We start from the raw sequence: 19,825 nt of genomic DNA, 5'->3' as shown, positions 1-19,825 counted from the left end.
GATAATTTTATGGTATTTTCCCTCACATAGACTTACCGTGTGTGTCAGTTACATATGCATTACAGCTTCAGGAAAATTGTAACGTAATTCATTGTTTTTCATGGAACATCCGTATTCTGTGGGAAATAAAATTAAATCGTTTTCGATGTAAAAATAACTGTTAAAATTATGTTTTCTAGCCATTTTTCTCCCGAGAAAACTTTTTATGCGTTCTTCATTTGGAGTATTTTATATTTTTCTATGCATTTTTTAGGGGAACCCTAATTTATGACATAGGGTTTTTGTCGATTGAGTCTTAAATATTTATCTTTTTTTCAGTGAACCGGATCAATGTCCCGTAAACTATGTTTTTACAATCTGGCATAATTCTGATAGTAATTTGAACCCAAAACTATATCAGGGAAAAGCTTTTTGTCTTTGAAAATAGCTTGCTACGAAAATTGGCTTCGGCGCACTTAAACTGAATTTGAGTGAATTACCTGTAATTACTGGTCAATATAGGAAGTACGCGTATTTACTTAACTCCCTAGTAATTACACGTAAAATTTTACTAAAATGTTTAGCAATTACAAGGAGTTGAATTTACTATGTATAAATCCTTGGTAAGTACTCGTATTTAATCGATTATGCTTATATTTACTCAAATAAATAAGTAAGTGATGGTGGAAACAATCCGTTTTCAAGCTTCAAGATGGAAAAAAATTGGAAAATTGTTTTTTTTCACTACTCATAATACTTGATTTTGCGAGGGACATATAATACGTTTTTTTTTTCGTATTTTTTATGATTTTGCGTACCAATCTTTCTTGTAAAATAATACCACACTTCAAAAAAAAATACACACAATCAAAATTGAAATTTTTATCAGAACTATACTCAAAACTCAAATTCTTGTAAAATAACCCCACACTTTTATACCCAGAGAGACACCTATTTTAGAGTGGATAAAATCAGTTTATTTAGTTTTCTCCTTTACTGAACCTCTTTTGGGGAAGTAACCAGTGCCACTTCCGGTAAATTGCATTTGTTTACTTCCCTTGAAGATGTCGATGATTGGCGACTGATTTCTTCGAAAGTCGATTTGTAATTTGTAATTACAGGTAAAACGGTTTAAAATTGAAGCTACACATGTAAATTTTAGTCAATATTATGCTTTATCTTTGATTGCAAACTAAAATTGTTTGTAAGTGTGAAACGAGCACCTGAATGCCAGAATGGTGTTTGTTTATGTTATGAAAACAAGTGTGGTTTTGTAATTACACTAGATCAACTTGACTCAAATCAGCTTTAATTCATCACTAAAAGACACCAATTGATTAAAAATATATATCTTTCAATCCCTCAAGAATTTCTTGGTTTCCTAGAATCAGGTCCTGTGGCTGTGACTGAAGCATGCACATTATATAAGGTACTTTACAACAGAACACTTTTGTTTAATAATGTGATTGACTTCCAATTAGTCAAATAATTTGATCCTTTTCATAGACATTAACTGCACATATCAGTAATCTATACTTTTTTCGTTGATCTTGATCATCTTGTTGACTGGTATTCTCTATCTTATACATGAGACATAATTCAGAAATAACTGTTGAAAGTTTTGAATTTGGGTGTTATTGTGATATCATCAGATTACAGAGTTTTGAATGAAAATGTGTAATGATGTCAAACACCTTTACTTGATTTTTGTAAAAACTGAATGTACATTGAAATGTACCAAATTAAACTACTAATGAACAGTATAATAGGACAGTTCTCTCAATTTTGTACGCAAGGGTGTGAAATATCTCAAATTAAGTTGATTCACTTGTCAAGATATTGTCAGTATTAAAATTGAAAATAACTGCATTGTATTAATCTACATAATGTATTTATACATGTACATTATCCTAATTTTGATACTTAGTAAGTGATGACTGTTCACTATGAATAATCAATTAAATATAAAAAGATGCAATCACTGGGGATTAGCATTAATTCAATGATTTATCAATACTCATGATATTTTATTAGAAAATACAACTGGAAAATTAAATTTGATTTTATAATTTATTATTCCATATTTATTTTAGTAGTGTTTGTATTTTGCAGACTTGTTGACAAAAAGTTTTCAAGATGAGTGTCAATAGTGATCTGGGATATGGAAACAAATCCATTCCTATGTCAAACACAACTTATAGTGACATGATCATGGCAAGCTGCTTCAAAAACTTCATGATTGCTGCTTGTATAAGGTAAATATAAGTACTTCCTTAAAAAAAAGAGTTTCTTCTTGAATGTTAAATTTGTGTGGTTTTTCACAGGGCTGTCATTATGGTAACAATATGCTTCCTTTACATTATAATATGGTACAGATTGTAAATTTCCACCATGATACGACATTGTATTACAATCAATACAGTATGACTTTTTTTTTATGAGTGTACATGTACTAGTCTTCAGGACTCAAAGGTTATAATTGTACATGTACAAATGTATCTTTACATAGTACTTATTGGTCTCAAGGTACCATGCTTGTCTTGAGTGCAAGAGGTTTTGGTTTTAATCCCAGACGAGTCACAGTAAAGACTTTTGAAACTGGTAGTCACTGCTGTGGGGTTTGACACCAACTTCATTTGTTTGATGGTCAACAGGATTAGTTCAGAGGTAAAAGAGGTAATCCACAGACAGTAATGATGGTTCTGTTCTTAGATCTTATGAAAAATAAGGCAAAATTTGGATAGCCAAATGGATTACATTTTTTGTAGTCCTCTCTAAAATTAGGGTGGCACAGGACAACCAGACTACTGTTAGTGTCAATTTCTGCTGCTTCACCACTAAGCATGCTGTATTGTAAGGGAAAGAGTGACAACTTGTTGGATTGGAGTCAGAGTGTATCCAAGTGAGTTGACACATCTACTGGCAGGCTGTTGCTTCTGTGAGCTAGCACAATAAAGATCTGGCTCAGTGTGTCAGATTAGTACGAAACGGAATGTGTTTTAATGGTCAATCTTTCCAGTCCTGGAAGGCATGATATATCTGCACTTTGGCGTTAAACCATAATTAGTCAATCAGTCAAACACATTATTTCATTCAATATTTAATAACATTTTCTGCTCAGCATAGTGCAGTCATTAAGTAACATACACATAGAAAAATAATAAGCCCCAAATTTTATAGCTTCATTCATGTCACTTTGTGATTGGACTCTTATAAAAAGGAAAATAAGATTACATCAGATAATCATAATATTATTGGTACTACACAATGTATTTCTAAGCCTTTGGATGATTATAAAAGCTGTGCAGGTTTAACTTACATGTATCTGAAACAGAATCAAATCACTCTGTTATATGTTGCACAATTTCAACTTACCTTTACACCTCTTTTTATTGCCGTACTACAAATATGTATCATATGTATGTATAACTATTTAGTATATTTACAAATTGTAAATTACGATGGGTTTGATAAAAATACATGTATGTCATGGAAGTATAGGTTTAAAGTAACTAAATATATTGTACAAGTTGGCACAGTAAACTCATTGAGCCACAGGCCCAACCCATATATCAGATATTTTAAATCTGGATTTTACTGTTACAATTCTTTTTTTACTGTATACATTTTGTATTTCTTTTCAATTTTACCAGTTTCCACTTCCGCTATTGACCTCATAAAATCATGTCTAGTATTCTAATCATATGTGAATTTTTGGCATTTCAGGAGCTCAATTTTAACTTTCCTTGCTGTTATTACTGCATTACTATGTATAATGAAGATAGTTAAACTACACGCTAGACATCACCCTGCCTGGCATCAATATGTGATATTCTATACAGCTTCACTAGAGTGTACTATAGGGTGAGTGTACTAGATTGTACTATAGGGTGAGTATACTATAAAGTACTATAGGGTGAGTATACTAGATTGTACTATAGGGTGAGTATACTATAAAGTACTATAGGGTGAGTATACTAGAGTGTACTATAGACTGAGTGTACTAGATTGTACTATAGGGTGAGTATACTATAAAGTACTATAGGGTGAGTAAGTATACTAGAGTGTACTATAGACTGAGTGTACTAGATTGTACTATAGGGTGAGTATACTAGAGTGTACTATAGGGTAAGTATACTATCAAGTACTTTAGGGTTAGTATACTAGAGTGTATTATATTGGTGAGTATATTAGATTGTATTATATTGGTGAGTATACTAGATTGTATTATATGGTGAGTATAGTAGAGTGTACTATAGGCTGAGTATACTAGAGTGTATTATTGGATGAGTATAGTAGAGTGTACTTCAGGCTGAGTATTCAGGGCCTAACCCAGACATTGATGACAAGGAGAAGTTTATGTAAATTCTGTTTGTAAAGTAAAAATAATTACAATTTTGTCTATGCAATCTACATGGATTACAAAAACTTGTCCCTGTCATTGATAAACAAGGAGAAGTTTTTGCTAATTTTGTTCTCTAGATTAGACCCTGGGTATACTAGAGTGTACAGTTGGGTGAGTATACTTGAGTGTACTATAGGCTGAGTATACAGGGTTAGTATACTAGAGTGTACCATAGACTACTCTACATCGACATACAATGCATATTAAACCCACATGTAAATATAGAGTTTTTGTAAATTCATGATTTGGAATTTAATTAAGTTCAGTCCAGACACTTTTATTATTCTTAATGGCCATGTTCATGCAGTCTGATTTGTTGCTCCTAGTAACTTGTTGATAATTGAGAAATGGAATGAAGCCCAGGGATGATTTCGTTGGAGTTTAATAAAAGATAGGGTTTATTGAAAAGATAAGTTATCAACCTGTTGCAAAAATAGGTTCATTTTCCCAGCAAGCATTAAAAAAAAAACACTTTCTTCCTTTTCACATTTCTTTCTGTCTTTCAGAAGGAAATAGAAAATATCATCTGTCAAAACTGTCTACATCAGGATGTTTTTCAAAAACAATAAGCAAAGTACAATGGCATAATGATATTTCACCAAAAACTTACCACATTTGCCCTGATGACTGCACAGAAGTAATAGGTATAAACCATTATGCACTCAGACAAAAGGATATCAGTCTCCCCCTGCAGCAGTGTCTTCTGCGCATAAGATAAAACAAAAACAATATTGTGACATTAGGGATTATCTCCAGTAAATACTCCAGCTATCCTGTTCACCAAATTCACTTGCATTTGCTCAACAAAGTAAAAATTAGGTCTTAAAAAAGTGAAACTTCACTCAATGAATATTAAGTGCAAGTTTTTGTGAGAATCAGGCAAAATGGGAAAAATCAGGAACATACATGTCAAAATCCCACCGATCTGACAATGTAATATTACTGAAGTATACTAAGTACTTTCTCTGTTTCAAAAGACCATATTTGATCTCTGCATCATTGGCTTTGCACAGAAATTTGTCAACAGAATCTTAGAAAAATGACAGAGTTATCTATCCTTGTAATGTTAATTTTTAGTGCATTTCAATGAAATTATAACTCAATGGTCCAGTATGATATGGAATATCATGTCTGTTTTCCTTGATTCTGATTGTCAAATAGTCTAAATTACATGATCAAAATGATGGTTTTTTTCATACCATGTTTCACCGACTGCCTGATTCTTACAGGGACTGACACTTAAATATTTGTCATTGATGATACACATTATTTTTTCAGAGGAGTCCACTGGGTGATTGTAGCCTATGCACAGATGGACTTTGTCCTTCAGTATTTAAAGTTAATACAGTTTTTAGTGATGTGTCATTACTACTGGACTCTAGCCACTAGGGCTTTAAGGAGAGAAAGACTCACAAAATGGTAAGGGAAATTTACTGGGATATACACTGACACCTGTTTATACCATACCCTGTATAAACCAAAGACATGTCTAAACCAGACACTTTTTTTAAGTCCCTTCATATTGGTTTTAGTGGTTTTTTTTACCTTTGTAAACTGAAAATTTGTCTAAGCCAAACAATTTATACAGTTTAAAAGAGATTTATTGAAAATTTTTTTTACTTTTATAGAAAAAAAAACAGAAAATAAGTATAGTTCCTTCTAAAAATCATGTAGAAGTTGATTCATTGCTTATTTGATAATTTGGACTCTAACCACTAGGGCTTTAAGGAGAGAAAATAAATTAAGGCTGGCATAATGGTAAGGCATGTTTTCTGAGAAATAACAGCAACAAAAAAAGAAATAACTTCTAGTATGGTCCCTTCTAAAAATCATGCAGAGGTTGGTTCATCACACACGTTGATTGATCTCTTATTTGATATTTTTGGACTCTATCTACAAGGGCTATTAAGAGATGGAGGTTGGTATAATGGTAAGGCAGGCTTTCTGTAATAAGGTTAACAAAAATGTAAACAGCAAATAAACATAAAAAGTATGGCTCCTTTGAAAAAAACTTGCAGAGGTTGAATCATATGGTACAGAAGATTTTCTGAGATATAACAACAAAAAACAGTAAATATAGTTCCTTTTAAAAATAATGCAGAGATTGATTCATAGATTATTTGATATTTTATCATAAGAAGTCTAGATGTATCAAATAGACCCTTTAAACTGTATTTTAAACGTTTACATGCGTATCTAAGTACATGTACTTTGACAACATCAGAGTCACCCAAAAAATACCTGTATCAAAAAGTACATGTAACTAAAGCGAACATTACTGCAAAAAAAAAAAAAGTGCTTGATTTCAGTGTTGTAAATGATCTTTGTTTTGATTGGCTGATTTGCATTCAGATTTGCAAACATTAATAATACAGATCAATATGGTCTGTACATATGTATATTTCTCATGTTCTTTATTTTTAGCAAATTGCTACATTTTTGTAATGCAAATGTTAACATATTTTTCACACTATATACTGTAAACATATTATTTGCCCATTCTGTCAAGTAAATATATTCTTGGGTATCAGTAGTCACGGTTTTTAAACAAATATTTGCTTTATGTAGTGTTAAAAGTCAACTTCACAGACACTGTAATTTGCTTATCTTCTGTCAGGAAAATAGCAAGAATTAGTACACCTCGAAAATTAATACTTTTACAGTATTTTCATGGATTAAATTGCCACTGTTGGTATGAGTGAATGTGTATGACTACCAAATGTTCATCAGTGTTCTCCCCATAATTTCTGAATAGCACAGTGCTTACCGGCATTGCACAGCTCTTATGGCCTTCATCCAAAATTATAGCACAGTACCCAAAGTGCATTCTAACTAAAATTAATTACTGATAGGACAGTGTTAATAAATCATAGCACTGCAAAGTACAGTGCTATAATGGCTTGGGGAGAACAATGTACATATTTTATATTCTTTATTTTCAGGGTATTATTGCCCCTGTTGGTATGTGTATGTATATATTTCACAGTCATTGCCATACTTGGTATCATCAATGTGCAGCCTCCATTTGTTGAATGTTTACGTAAGCACAGATATTGACAATTATTGTTAAATAGAAAATGATACATGGCAAAGTCTGTATCACATGCCATGCCAGTAGGCAGGAATTTGTGAGGGGGGGGTTACATCAACTCGCAAAACATACAAATCTCGACTTTAATAGAGTTCAATAATGCTTGTTGGTTTCCATCGTGGGGGGGGGGTTTCGTTCGAACCTCTTGAACACCCCTGACTATTGCTGTGCATGCTGTATCATCCCAAGATATCTGTATCAGCACCAGGGCCTTTGAACCATGGGCTGATATTAATCGATGGTGATATGTCATGTGATACAGATTTTGCCATGTAATTTACTCTATATCATACATTTAAATTGGAGAGTTAACAGGAGTAAAAATTAGAAAGTACAAGCTGGTAGCCCAGACTTTATTTTTGTTTAATATTTTCTATATGTTCACCTAAATTTTACCCATAATTTGGTAGCCCAGCTCAAAATCTAGTAGCCATGGGCTACTGGGCGACTGCTTATTTTTATCCATTGAGTATTACAGTATACATGGTTATATTTTATCAAATTTTTTTTCTCACCACTACATCAATTAAAATGATAGAGAACTTAAATTTTGAGTTAGGGTGCAATAAAGGTTCAGTCATGGGGTAAATGGGTGATAAATGTTAGTTATGTGGAAAAAAAATGTGTGACATCTCAATTTTTGATACAGGTCGTACATTTTAGACTTGATCAGATATTCAAAACTGATGAATTTTACTACTTAAGAAGGTAGACCTAGGGTAAGGGACATAACTCTTGAAATCAGTGAAATGTTTGTATTACATTCAATTTCACCAAATCCTATCAAGCTTTCATTTGAAACTAAATGAAATTAATTCAAGTTACTTTGAAACATGAGATTGATGTAAAATGCTGAATACAAACATTCCAGTGATTTGAAAGAGTTGTGTCCCTTACTTTAGGCCTACCACCTTAACTATCAACTTGTCATCATGTCAAGGTTGATGTGAAATAAATTCATCCTCAGCAATCAAAATCGTTCAAATTTGGTATATTCTTAGACCTAAATAAAGTCAGGAATCGTATTGATTTTCAAGGTTATAAGTCAAAGGTCAAATTCACAAGTAATAGTTTTTACATGTTAAGAGATGCCCGTTGATTCATTTTGCATCATTTGAAGAGATCAATGACAGGAAAATTCTAGATAAAAAAAAACAAACAAAAGGCACAGCAAATAGTTCTAAGAGTGAATATCAATTAACTTGAAATGTAATGTTTTCATGTTCAATGGAAGTGATTCAATCTAAAACAAGTTTGGGCTTTTTAGGCTCAGTACAACATCATATGAAAGCTTTTATGTATTCCATCCAATGAACAATTGCAGTCAAACCTGTGTCAATTGAACAATGAACAAACCAAAAAACCTCCTATTTTCTGTTTAGAGCCTTATTGACTGGAGCTTGTAAGAGTTGTGTCCCTTACCTTATTTTAAATGTACAAAACTGTTATTTCTTTTTTTATTTACAGAGCCTTATTGGCTGGAGCTCTCTGTAGCAGAGTTTGTCATAGTAATCTCTTTTTATTTTTGTACAGAGCCTTATTGGCTGGAGCTCTCTGCGGCAGAGTTTGTCACAGTCCAGCTGTTTGCCATAGCTGGGTTCTATATTACAAAGAGATTGAATGAGATCAGTACATTAGACTCTGTTAGATGGTCACAGAAAAGAGATCTCTGGTGGTAGGTTAACTTGGCGCTATGGAATACTCTGAAATTTGATGGAAAGGCATCCAAAAGTATATTTTTTAGCTCTTATAGTTATTTGTTGTTTTAATTGGTGGATATCATGATTTTCCTATTTTTCAAACATATATTTTTTAAGAAAAGAAAGTCACATTATACATTACCATATGCCAGTTTACATACAACACCATGCATGTATGAAAGATACTTTATCTTAAAAAATATCAATATGAAGACCACACAACTACATTTGTATATATGTGTTATATGGTCACTACAGTCATGTTTTCAAAAAATGATAAAAAATAGAAACTAAGGGGTCAACAATCCACAGGTACATCACAAAATTTCCAGCTACAATTGGAGAATCTATACCCGAACCGTTTATACGATTCCAATCTGATTCCATTATCGGCTTGACCTGAAGTACTGAAAGTAAACAAAAATTTGCTTGAATGGCAACCTGAAGACTTGTAGCACCACCAGCCAAATATAAATCTGCTGGCTGGAGGCAGAAAACAGCATAAACTAAAGCTTGAACAATCCATCTTATTACTGGAAGCAATAATATTCAGTGACATAAAAGGACATCTATCAAGTAGGTATTGTGATGTATATCATGTCATCAGTCAGGTATCATGATATGTATCGTATCATCAGGTAATAGAATCGTTACACTCTTAAGTTATTAGAAACTCCTGTAGACCACCTGCCATTAACAGGGGTTTCATAATTATTTTACAATGCAGGTACCTTTGGTTTTGTAGGCGGTACTTTTCATCATTATGTTTGATAAAAATGTACGAAATTTTCAAATTCTGGAGGTTCCTTATAGTAGTTTAGAAGGGTAAAAGTACCTGGTACGGCCTCTTAATGAAAGGCCTGCCTTAACCTCTCGTATTCTATTAGATTTGAGGTGTACTAATAGTATGATTGTTTTATGTTTCAGTATTGTAGTTGTATTTGAGATCTCAGCATTTATTGGATTCTTATATGATGCACTGCTGCAGATCTGTAAGTACATGTAATGAGTTAATTCACAACATGGAAGTCTTGCTTTTCAAATGTTAGATACAATTTTTCATGGTGATTGAAATTGAGAAGGTTTTAAAAAAATATTTGGATTTTGAGACACCATGAAAAACCAGACATATTTGTTCTCAACGAGTTCAGGACAGAATAAAGCCCCCAGACAAAAGCCTCCCATCTTATAATACGTTTAATGTAAATGTAAAAATATATATTTATTTTTGTTTTTATTTTTGTTTGTTTATCGGTAGTTGGTTTTTTTTTTGTGTATTATTTTATTTTTCTTTTGTTATGACTGTTCCTTTTATATTGGTATTGCATTTTATTTGTGTTTGTCTTTTTTTTGTGTAATTTTTAATTCTGTTTAGTGTATTTAGGAAGTTTTTGTATTAAAATGGTTCAATTTCTGTATATTTTTTTTTTCAAGGGTATACTTATTTTATATTTGATGTTATATTTCTTATTACCAGAAACGTTTGAAATTTCATCAGTGAAATAAGAAAAGCTGCCAGTAATGCACTTTTTAAGAAGACAACAAAATGACTGTTTTTAGAATTAATGAATATGACAACACTAATGAGATTGGTAAAGTAATGTAGGTGCTAGCTGCTTTTTACTGGGGAATGTGGTTTGAGAAGAGAAGAAGGACAATAGTTTGGTTTGAGTAAATGAGATGCTGCTTCCTTTATTCAATTAAAATCAAGGATTCTGAAATGCATTAAATACATCAGTATTTGTTGTACTTTATCATTTTTGTATATTACATATCCTATTTGCTCCTTTAAAGTTATATTGACTAATGTTGTTTTTTATTTTCAGTGGGAGATGCTGATACTGGTTGTAGCCATATCTTTGTAAGTAAATACCGTGTAATGTTGGTCATTTATAATTTTAACCATACATCAAATTCAGCTGTGTTTTTAAATATGTGGACACAACAATTTATAATTACACCAAAAATTAGGTTTGCCTTGAATCTTTTGCAGCAAGTGAAACCGTTCACTATAGTGGATTGAGTTGGTCTTTCTTTCAGTGAATGAACATTACATAATGAATTACCTAACTTAGTTATATGTAACTGAACAAAAACAGAGATGTAAACAATCTATATGTATCAGACATATATTCAAATACCCATGGAATAGCTGAATGTTTTAATCATCTCAATTATCTAGACTCCATTACCTGAAAATACCTATTTACTTCGCTGTAAATATGAGACACAATAGCATTAAGCTGTGCACCTTAGCATGGGTCTCCTTTAAGTAGTTTAGTTTTTTTCCTGAAATTGAAAGTTGCTTTTTTATGTGCATGAATTTGAATAAAAAAAAACAGATATTCTTGTACATGTATCTTAATCAAATGTTTTCCCACTAGAAAGCAAAATCTTTTATACCAGCAGTAATTCTCTAATAATATTTATATATGAGCAACTCGGCAGGTGTTTCTAGAAAAGCAGAGGACGCTTATTCTACCGGTGCACCTGGTCCATGCTCCCAGTTTTTAGTGGAGTCCGAGATGCTCATTTACTTTTGTTACTTTGTATGTATGATTTTAGTTACTTTATGTTCTTTGTTGTGTATGTCTGTTTTCCATGTCCGGTCTTTGTCCCTGGATTACATTCTTTTGATTACCGCTTTAACCTTGGTTCCCTTGATTACTCTTTATCTTTGTTCTTTATTTCCAGAGGGATAAACAAGAGCTATATTCAACCATCTTTGTTGTATTTATGGTAAGTTTTTTTTGGGGCTTCTACAGTATACAGTATAATCTATTTAAAACAAGCCCTGAATATAGGTGAGCAGTCGAATATCTCCAGAAAATTCTATTCTGTACTATAATTCACAAAATAAAAGATATGAGTATGAATGAAAAACTTAGAAGTGAAGACATTAAGTTATGATTTGGTTGAATGTATTTTAATATACTATTTATTTATTAAATGTACATGTATTTTATAGGTGATGAAGCTGTTACTACCGATCTGGGTGATGATGTTTGTATTTCAGCCTGCTCCTCCAATACAGGATAATGATGACTTGATTCCTGCGCTTAGTGATGATGGGGTATGAAATAATAATGATTTTTATCCTCCACTGACACAGATAGGGCACATACAGGTAGAAACTTGGCCTGTTGGTATGCCCATCTGATAGACACAACAAAATGAGCTTTCAACTACCTGTATTAAAAATTTAATTCATGTTATTTCCATATAACAATCTTATGTAAAATATATAAAAAACATGTCTTATTTGCTTAATTAATGCAGAATTTCTTAATATTATGATTTCATAAGCCAAATATGGTTAGAAATTCATTTATTGAATTTGAAGTCACTGATACTAAAAATAGATTTTTGTAAGAGGAGGCCTTAAGTGCTGCTTCTGTTGACATACTGTATATGTTTGCTGATAAACACATGATTTTGGGTAAAAGATTTTGGTATATGATTCATGTATTTTTATGAAATGGATTTGTAATCATAACTTTTTAAATCGTGTTTAATATATACATTATAGAACTCAGCCTTTGCCTCAAGTATTGACGACCACCAGTACCGACAGCTATATCATCCTGCTGATGACTATGGAGGATTCCGTGATCACAGTCCTTCACCAGGTACTCCCGGAAGGTCAGGAAGCAACGTCAACATTAAACGGAGCGGCTCAAATCTTCAACCAATCTCAGAAGAAGCATCAAGTAATGGAGGGGTCAAGGTCAAGGAAAATCAAAAGGAAAAACTCCCACCGCAGCGAGATCAGGAAACTCCTCCACCACAGCGAGGAAAATTTTATATATGAATATATAAACATGACAAAAGATGTTGGAGAAATTGATATTCAGATTCTGTGTTACTCAGACTATGATGCAATGTTTTCAATTATAGTTATGAACAGTGGGTAAATAGAAGACGTAGGAATATGATTTTTATATATATACGAAGTTCTGCATAAAAATCATTTCATTTTTCTTGCTGTTCTCTGTTTTTTTTGTTTTTTGTTTTTTTTTTGTTTTATAAAATTTCAAATTTGATGACCGTGTTCAATTTCAATTGTACCGTAGATAGGTTATTAGATTTTACTCAGTAAATGACTTCTTATATTATGCATTTTGTTGAAAATATACCTGATTTTCTCCCCTTTTTAAAGCAGAATTCCATTTTCCAAATTTAGATTGTATGGTTATAATTCTTTTTTATTGTATATTTACTTTCTGAATTTTGCAAACTTTGGCTTTTTTTCTTGGCCTCATGAAATTAGGTATGGGAAAACAGAGTTCTCCTTGTGAAACAAATATCCCAATATGTAAATTAACTGCAATTCTTATACATTGACAATTTCATTTAATTAGTGACCCACTGTTAAATAACTCAATGTATTATGATATAAGTGCTACATAGATATGAATGCCATGTTATTTTTTATCGTGATATTACATATTGTTTTAAGATGGAATTTAGTTGTATTGGGAAATTTTAGTCTTGTAAAAAAGAGTGTTGTTGCATTTAAATATTGTAGTGTTAATAGTACTGAAAGACCTGTTAAAAATGAAAAAAAACCATGTGTCTTAAAATATTCATATTGAACAGTATGTATGTATTATTCTAGACTGTCATGGTGTTAATATGATCTTACAATAAGCAAATTAAAGTTTGTGGCCCCAAGCATTGTATTGTAATAGAAAGTCAAAATGTGTCTTTTCTTGTGATTTTAGAATCTCTTGTTTTCAATTAATGTAAAGTATGATTTAGATTTTGAAGTTAGAAAATTTGATAACACACAATCATACAGTTGGGTTTGGTTTGAAATTTGTGTGTGAATTAATTTAGAAATACAGCAAAACCTGTCTAAACTGAACCTCTTTTTGGACTGAAGTAATTGTTTATTTAAGGGGGGGGTTTAGATCTAGGGTAAGGGACATAACTCTTGAAATCAGTGATATGTTTGTATCATTCAGTATCACTGAAGCCTGTCAAGCTTTTATTGGAAACAGAATGAAATCAGCCCAAGTTACTTTGATGCTTAGATGAGATTGATGTAATATGCTGAATACAAACGTTCCAATGATTTGTAAGAGTTTTGCCCCTTACCCTAGGTATACCTCCTTAAGGCAGGTGATTGGGTTCAACAGGTTTAAATATATTGAAACTTATACACAGAGATTTTGCAATCTAATTAAAAATCAATCTATCCATTGTTCCATTCAGTCACTGTATGTAGGATCTAACATCACTCTACTCTGTTTTCTGTTCTGATGACTTTTTCAATCTGTCAATCAGAATTCATCTTTCATGATTTTGAAGGTAAATATTCAAAGGAAAAAAACCCGAGGATTCTGAAAAGGTCATATAAACAGAAAGTAGAATATAGTGTTGTTAGCTCTTAAATGCAGTGACTGAATGGAAAAGTTATATATAATTTTAATTTTTTTGTAATTTTGTGAAGATATTTGGTTAACACTAGATTCTGATATCTAAGGTTCAATTATCATAGGTTTTACTGTACTTCTAATTGCAACAGTATAAGGAGTTGAGGGTCATACAATCAATCAAGCCAAAATTTCAAATAAATTGGGAATCCATGGCAAAATAGGCTAATTAGGTATTTTCATTGTAAATATAGTGCTTACAAATGATAAGAAATTAGCTTAAATTGCTTAAAAAGTAGTATTAATATTAAATATTGTACTTTTATGAAATGATTTTTTACCAATGTTTTTTTTTATTTTTATGTGTGAAAAATCTTCAGTGTTAAGACTCACAATTACTTATTCCCTCCCTAAGGAAGTGTTTTGGGCATATAGCAACACTTCAGGCAATACTTCTTTTGTGAACACAACCGAACCAACATATTTCAGTGTATATACATGTATTTAATCCTTGGGAAAATCGTAAACCTTATTGATTGTAAACTTGATAGGTCAAAGGTCAGAAGGTCACTTTTTTGTTAATTGTGAAGGATGCCACTTTTTGTATTGCTCTTATATCCAACTGATAAAGGGCATAATTTTGTCATTGAAGATTTGTTATGCATTGATTCTATCTTCAAATGCATAGTTGTATTCAATTTCCATAAGTTCTGTTTCTAAATTTATCCATTGTTTACCCTTTTATACACAGCCAAATATGTCACGCATAAGAATCATATAGTTTGCAACATATGATAATCATATGAAATTAGCATGCTATGAAAAAACATACGAAACTAGCATGCTATGAAAATCATATAAAACTAGCATGCTATAATAATCATGTAAAACTAGCATGCTACGATAATCATATGAATTGAGCATGATATGATAACCATATGTTTCAGTTTACATATGATAATTGCAAAATTGTCATAGTTCCCAAGCCAAAGTTTGCATATGGTAAAAATGACTGTCATATGTAAATTATTTTATGATTACCATATAATTATCATACAAATTGAGTACCATATGATTTTCATATGTGGATTATTTGACTGTTTATCCTTAGTATGAATATACTGAACCGAAAGTTCAAGAAATGAAAATTACATGTTGCTAGATATATATGATGATCTCTGGATATTGGCTTTGCTAGTATGTGATTATCATATGTTTTGAAAAAAACTTGATGTGTTATTAAATAATTTTTGATAATCATATGTAAACATCTGTAATCGTATCTTCATCATTAACACATGTAGTTCATTCAAATGAAAAACATATGTTGCACTATATATGGTTCTCATGTGTGGCACATGTGGTAATGTTTCGGACTTAAGTAGCTGTCTTGGTATGAATTATGCAAAATCTGAAGAATATGATACACCCCACAAAAGGCTACATATTTTTATTTTTGTAATTAAGTTGTTTTGTGGGTGTATACTATGAAATGTGTAATTATTTATTAAAACCTGCCTGCTCTTAGGAGATAATCAATAATGAAAATCCAATAGATTCTATTGTATTTTAGTGTCATTTACAGAGTTATCTCCCTTAATTTTAAAATCTACAGTGCATTCTATATAATTTTTTATCTCCAAAGAACACAGGTTATATGAAAAACTGAATGTTAATTTCTGTTTACTTTGGCAATTCAAACAAAATATCAAAAATAAAAATATGTTGGCTTTTTGCATGATTCTTAGCTGGAGTGCTAATAGGTGAAAATAAGATATCGTTTGTTACTACAACCCAGACCAACTCAAGCTTTATAGTTGTTTTTTTGTTTGTTTTTTTTTGTTTTTTTGTTTTTGTTTTTTTTTTTTATATAAATTCTATTTTTGTAGTTATTTATCGTGCACTTAAACTCTTTCTTTGTTTTGCAAAATTCATGAAAATATACCATTTGACAAATGAATTTGATCAAATTGTATTGTAATGACATATGTAAGGGTTGAGAAACAAACAATATTTTATTTCATTCTTAAATATTCTCCCTGTTTATAGGGCTTATCTCCCCTTTTTTGTTATAAATGTTGTTTTAAGAATTTGTACATACTTTTACACATGTTTATATTAAATTGTATAATTTTAGATGTATTAAGATTGTTGTTACAAATCTACAAAATGGCTTTGTATTTTACATGAATATTGTTCAATATGCTTAATAAGTATACTGTGTGGGGGAACAAAACTATTTCCCCACGTTTTACACCCCCCTCCCTGATTTGTCCAATCTCATCAATTGTACCAAATTTTACATAATTTTCTAATCTTTCATTTTAATTTTATTATAATTTTCGCTAATTCTCTGTACAGCAGTATTTTGATAGACAGATTTTGGTGTACTATTGTCTGTTTGTGCTCATGCTGTACAATGACTGAAAACACTTGATTGTGCTTTTGGTACATATATTTTTTGTTATCAGTAAAAGAAGCTTAGCTCTTGTTTTCTTTTCCAGATTTTCATATCAGAGTTTATTACATGTGACTTTAAACCCTAATAAAATGGGGACAGGCTCAGTACATGTGTGCAGCTGTTTTGTATCTAACTTTTTCTCCTTTTAGTGAGTAATCAAGTCAGTAATGCTTAGGTTTCAGATAATGATTTATATGTGATACAATACCCCAGTATATGTAATGCACTAATAGATAGCAGTTATTTATCTAATTTTGTCACTTACTCCAGGCACAGATCCAAGAACAGACATAGCCCCCTCTAAAATTGGGAAAGAAAAAAAATTTGCATGAAATTTTTATATTTACATGATCACCAATTCTACACAGGCAAATAATTTTCAAGTGAAACTCATGTTAATTGAGCTTCACAAGAAATTCACTTGAACTTCACCTAAAATTAACATGACTTTCATGTTAATTTCACATAAAACAAATTTCTTTGGAGAGATTTATGTGAATTTCATGTGAAGGCTCGATTCACCTGAATTTCACTTGAACTCTGACACAAAGTTAATTTGCTCAATTCAGGTGAAAATCATGTGAAATTTGTGTGAAAATCGTGTGAAATAATTTTGCCTGTGTCCCCCACCCACCCAAAAAGTTTATTTACTCACTTCACTTGGTATTACATTCTATTTACACCCCTTAGCCTGAAATCCTGGATCTGCCCCTGCATTCTGTCTTTATATATTGGAGTATCTTGTCCCTTGTTCATAACTATTTGTAGCAGATATATATACACTCTAAAGCTGTGTTCCAATTTTTTATGACTTCATTCTTTTTATATTCAGTCTTCCTTTTTTTGTAAAAAAATTGCATAATTTCTGTTTCAAAATGTTCACATTTTCGAGTAAAATTTACATATTTGACATTTGAACTTCTTGAAATGATTTCCCTATACATTTCTAAAGAATTGTTTCATCTTTACTGTCAGAATTGCATACGTTGACTTTAATGTCCATTTTATGTTGTTTTTTTTCAACAGATATGAAGGCATTTATTATAATAACCCTCCTCCCTTTTTTCTGAACATTTGTTTTGAGATCAATATATTTTAGAAGTTATCAGGTGTATGTGTGAGAGAAAAATGTATACATACAATTTTATTAAAGGTGAAAAACTTCATATATGTGTTGTATAAATAAATTTGTATATTTGAAGTAGCAGTCTTTGTAAGAATCATGCAAATTCTGAAAAAATGTGATAAACCCCAAAAAAGGCTACTTATTTTTATTTCTGTAATTAAGTTGTTTTATGGGTCTATACTATGAAATGTGTAATTATTCATTCCAATCTGCCTGCTCTTAGGAGATAATCAACATTGAAAATCCAATAGATTCTATTGTATTTGAGTGTCATTTACAGAGTTATCTCCCTTAATTTTGAATTCTACAGTGCATTCTATACATTTTTTTATCTCCTATGAGCACGGTTATACGAAAAAACCACATATTAATTTCTGTTTACTAAAGCATTTTAAACAAAATACCAAAAATATAAATAAGTAGGCTTTCCAACCATGTATCACATTTTGCATGATTTTTAGCTGGAGTGCTAATAAAAGTTTATATTTGGACAAAATAGAATAACAATGAATGCATACAACTTTTTTGAAAAGAGAAAAAAGTACTCTGCATATTGTTCATATTTTGATATTTTGATATTTTGCCAGTTTTCTCATGCAATTTTTGATGTTGTAGTATATGTAGTATTGTTTTGTACTGGTTCCATGTTCCTAAAAATTTAAGTATTTTTTGTCCAAACAATCCCTTACTATTGAAGGAAAACTGCTGGCTTACCTAAAGGAATTAATCTAACAATGAAGACAACAACACTGAAGCTATCACCAAGTTGCTGAATCTTATATTCTGTTGACAGTTTCACCTCAGGAGAGGCGTCATCAGGACCAACCCTTCTGAAGTGAAACTAGTCGACGGAATAAAGGTTCAGCAACTTGGTGTAAGCTTTAGTGTTGTCCATGTGGAAATGGACAACTATTATTGAACTCATCAAAATTATATTGAAAATATATTGGTGGTCATAATTTTTTAGACAGTGATTGTTTTTTTAAACTATGTTTCACTTACTGCCTGAATGTTACCACAACTAGTACTGAAACAATGCTTTTTTTATAGTTCCCAATGTTCCCCCTAATATTCTGTTCCCAATGTTCACTGTTCTGTTCCCAGTGTTCTCCCTAATGTTCCATTTCCATAGTTCCCTAATGTTTTGTTCCCATTCTAATCCCCAACGTTTTGTTACCATGCCCCAAGTTTATCTTATTTACATGTGTATTATGGTTGATTTTTTGTTTGTTGCTGATTTGTATATACACAGTTGTTACTGATCAACTTCTTATTAAATAGAATAGCGCTAATACATGTAGTTTATTTTTTAATGCCTGTCTTTTGATTATTGTATTATTGAGGGGACTCAGCAAAGCCCACCTTAAAATTTAGAAGTACAAAATTTGTCACATGATTTTGTGTTTTTTTGCTTTTTCAATCCTAAAAAATGTCCTTGCTTTACTTTAAGTCTATTTACACCCCCTAGACAGGTATGTCTGATTCTTACGCTGTATACAGTATACCATTGTTCATCAGTCTGCCTGTCTGTCTGTATGGTAAACATTAAAAAGACTTGGTTGCCATTTGAGAGTAGGGTTTGAATTTGTGGCTTTAACATGGCATTTCTTTTTTTTTAAGTGGTAAACAAGTCTTTTGCTTTTTAACACAAAGAAGAAGTAAGATACACAACATTATGTGTATTT

At 31.4% G+C, this 19,825-nt stretch overlaps 1 protein-coding gene across 1 annotated transcript; it reads left to right on the top strand.

Moving 5' to 3' along the window:
• Positions 1-1,015: 1,015 nt before the first annotated feature.
• On the top strand, positions 1,016-19,432 carry LOC148613710 (uncharacterized). Its single transcript, XM_088587251.1, has 11 exons — positions 1,016-1,100; positions 2,092-2,234; positions 3,706-3,843; positions 5,663-5,803; positions 7,327-7,424; positions 9,009-9,150; positions 10,103-10,167; positions 11,002-11,036; positions 11,870-11,914; positions 12,144-12,248; positions 12,705-19,432. The coding sequence occupies exons 2-11, from the start codon at positions 2,116-2,118 to the stop codon at positions 12,984-12,986; spliced, it is 1,170 nt and encodes a 389-aa protein (XP_088443377.1). The 5' UTR covers positions 1,016-1,100; positions 2,092-2,115; the 3' UTR covers positions 12,987-19,432.
• Positions 19,433-19,825: the final 393 nt, after the last annotated feature.

This window comes from Perna viridis, chromosome 6, assembly GCF_037379345.1.
Source record: "Perna viridis isolate PV_CMFRI_1.1 ecotype Kerala chromosome 6, ASM3737934v1, whole genome shotgun sequence".
In the NCBI taxonomy this organism is placed as follows: Eukaryota; Metazoa; Mollusca; class Bivalvia; order Mytilida; family Mytilidae; genus Perna; species Perna viridis.
The sequence above is the reverse complement of the archived record's forward strand: the minus strand, read 5'-3'. Positions and strand labels throughout refer to the sequence as shown.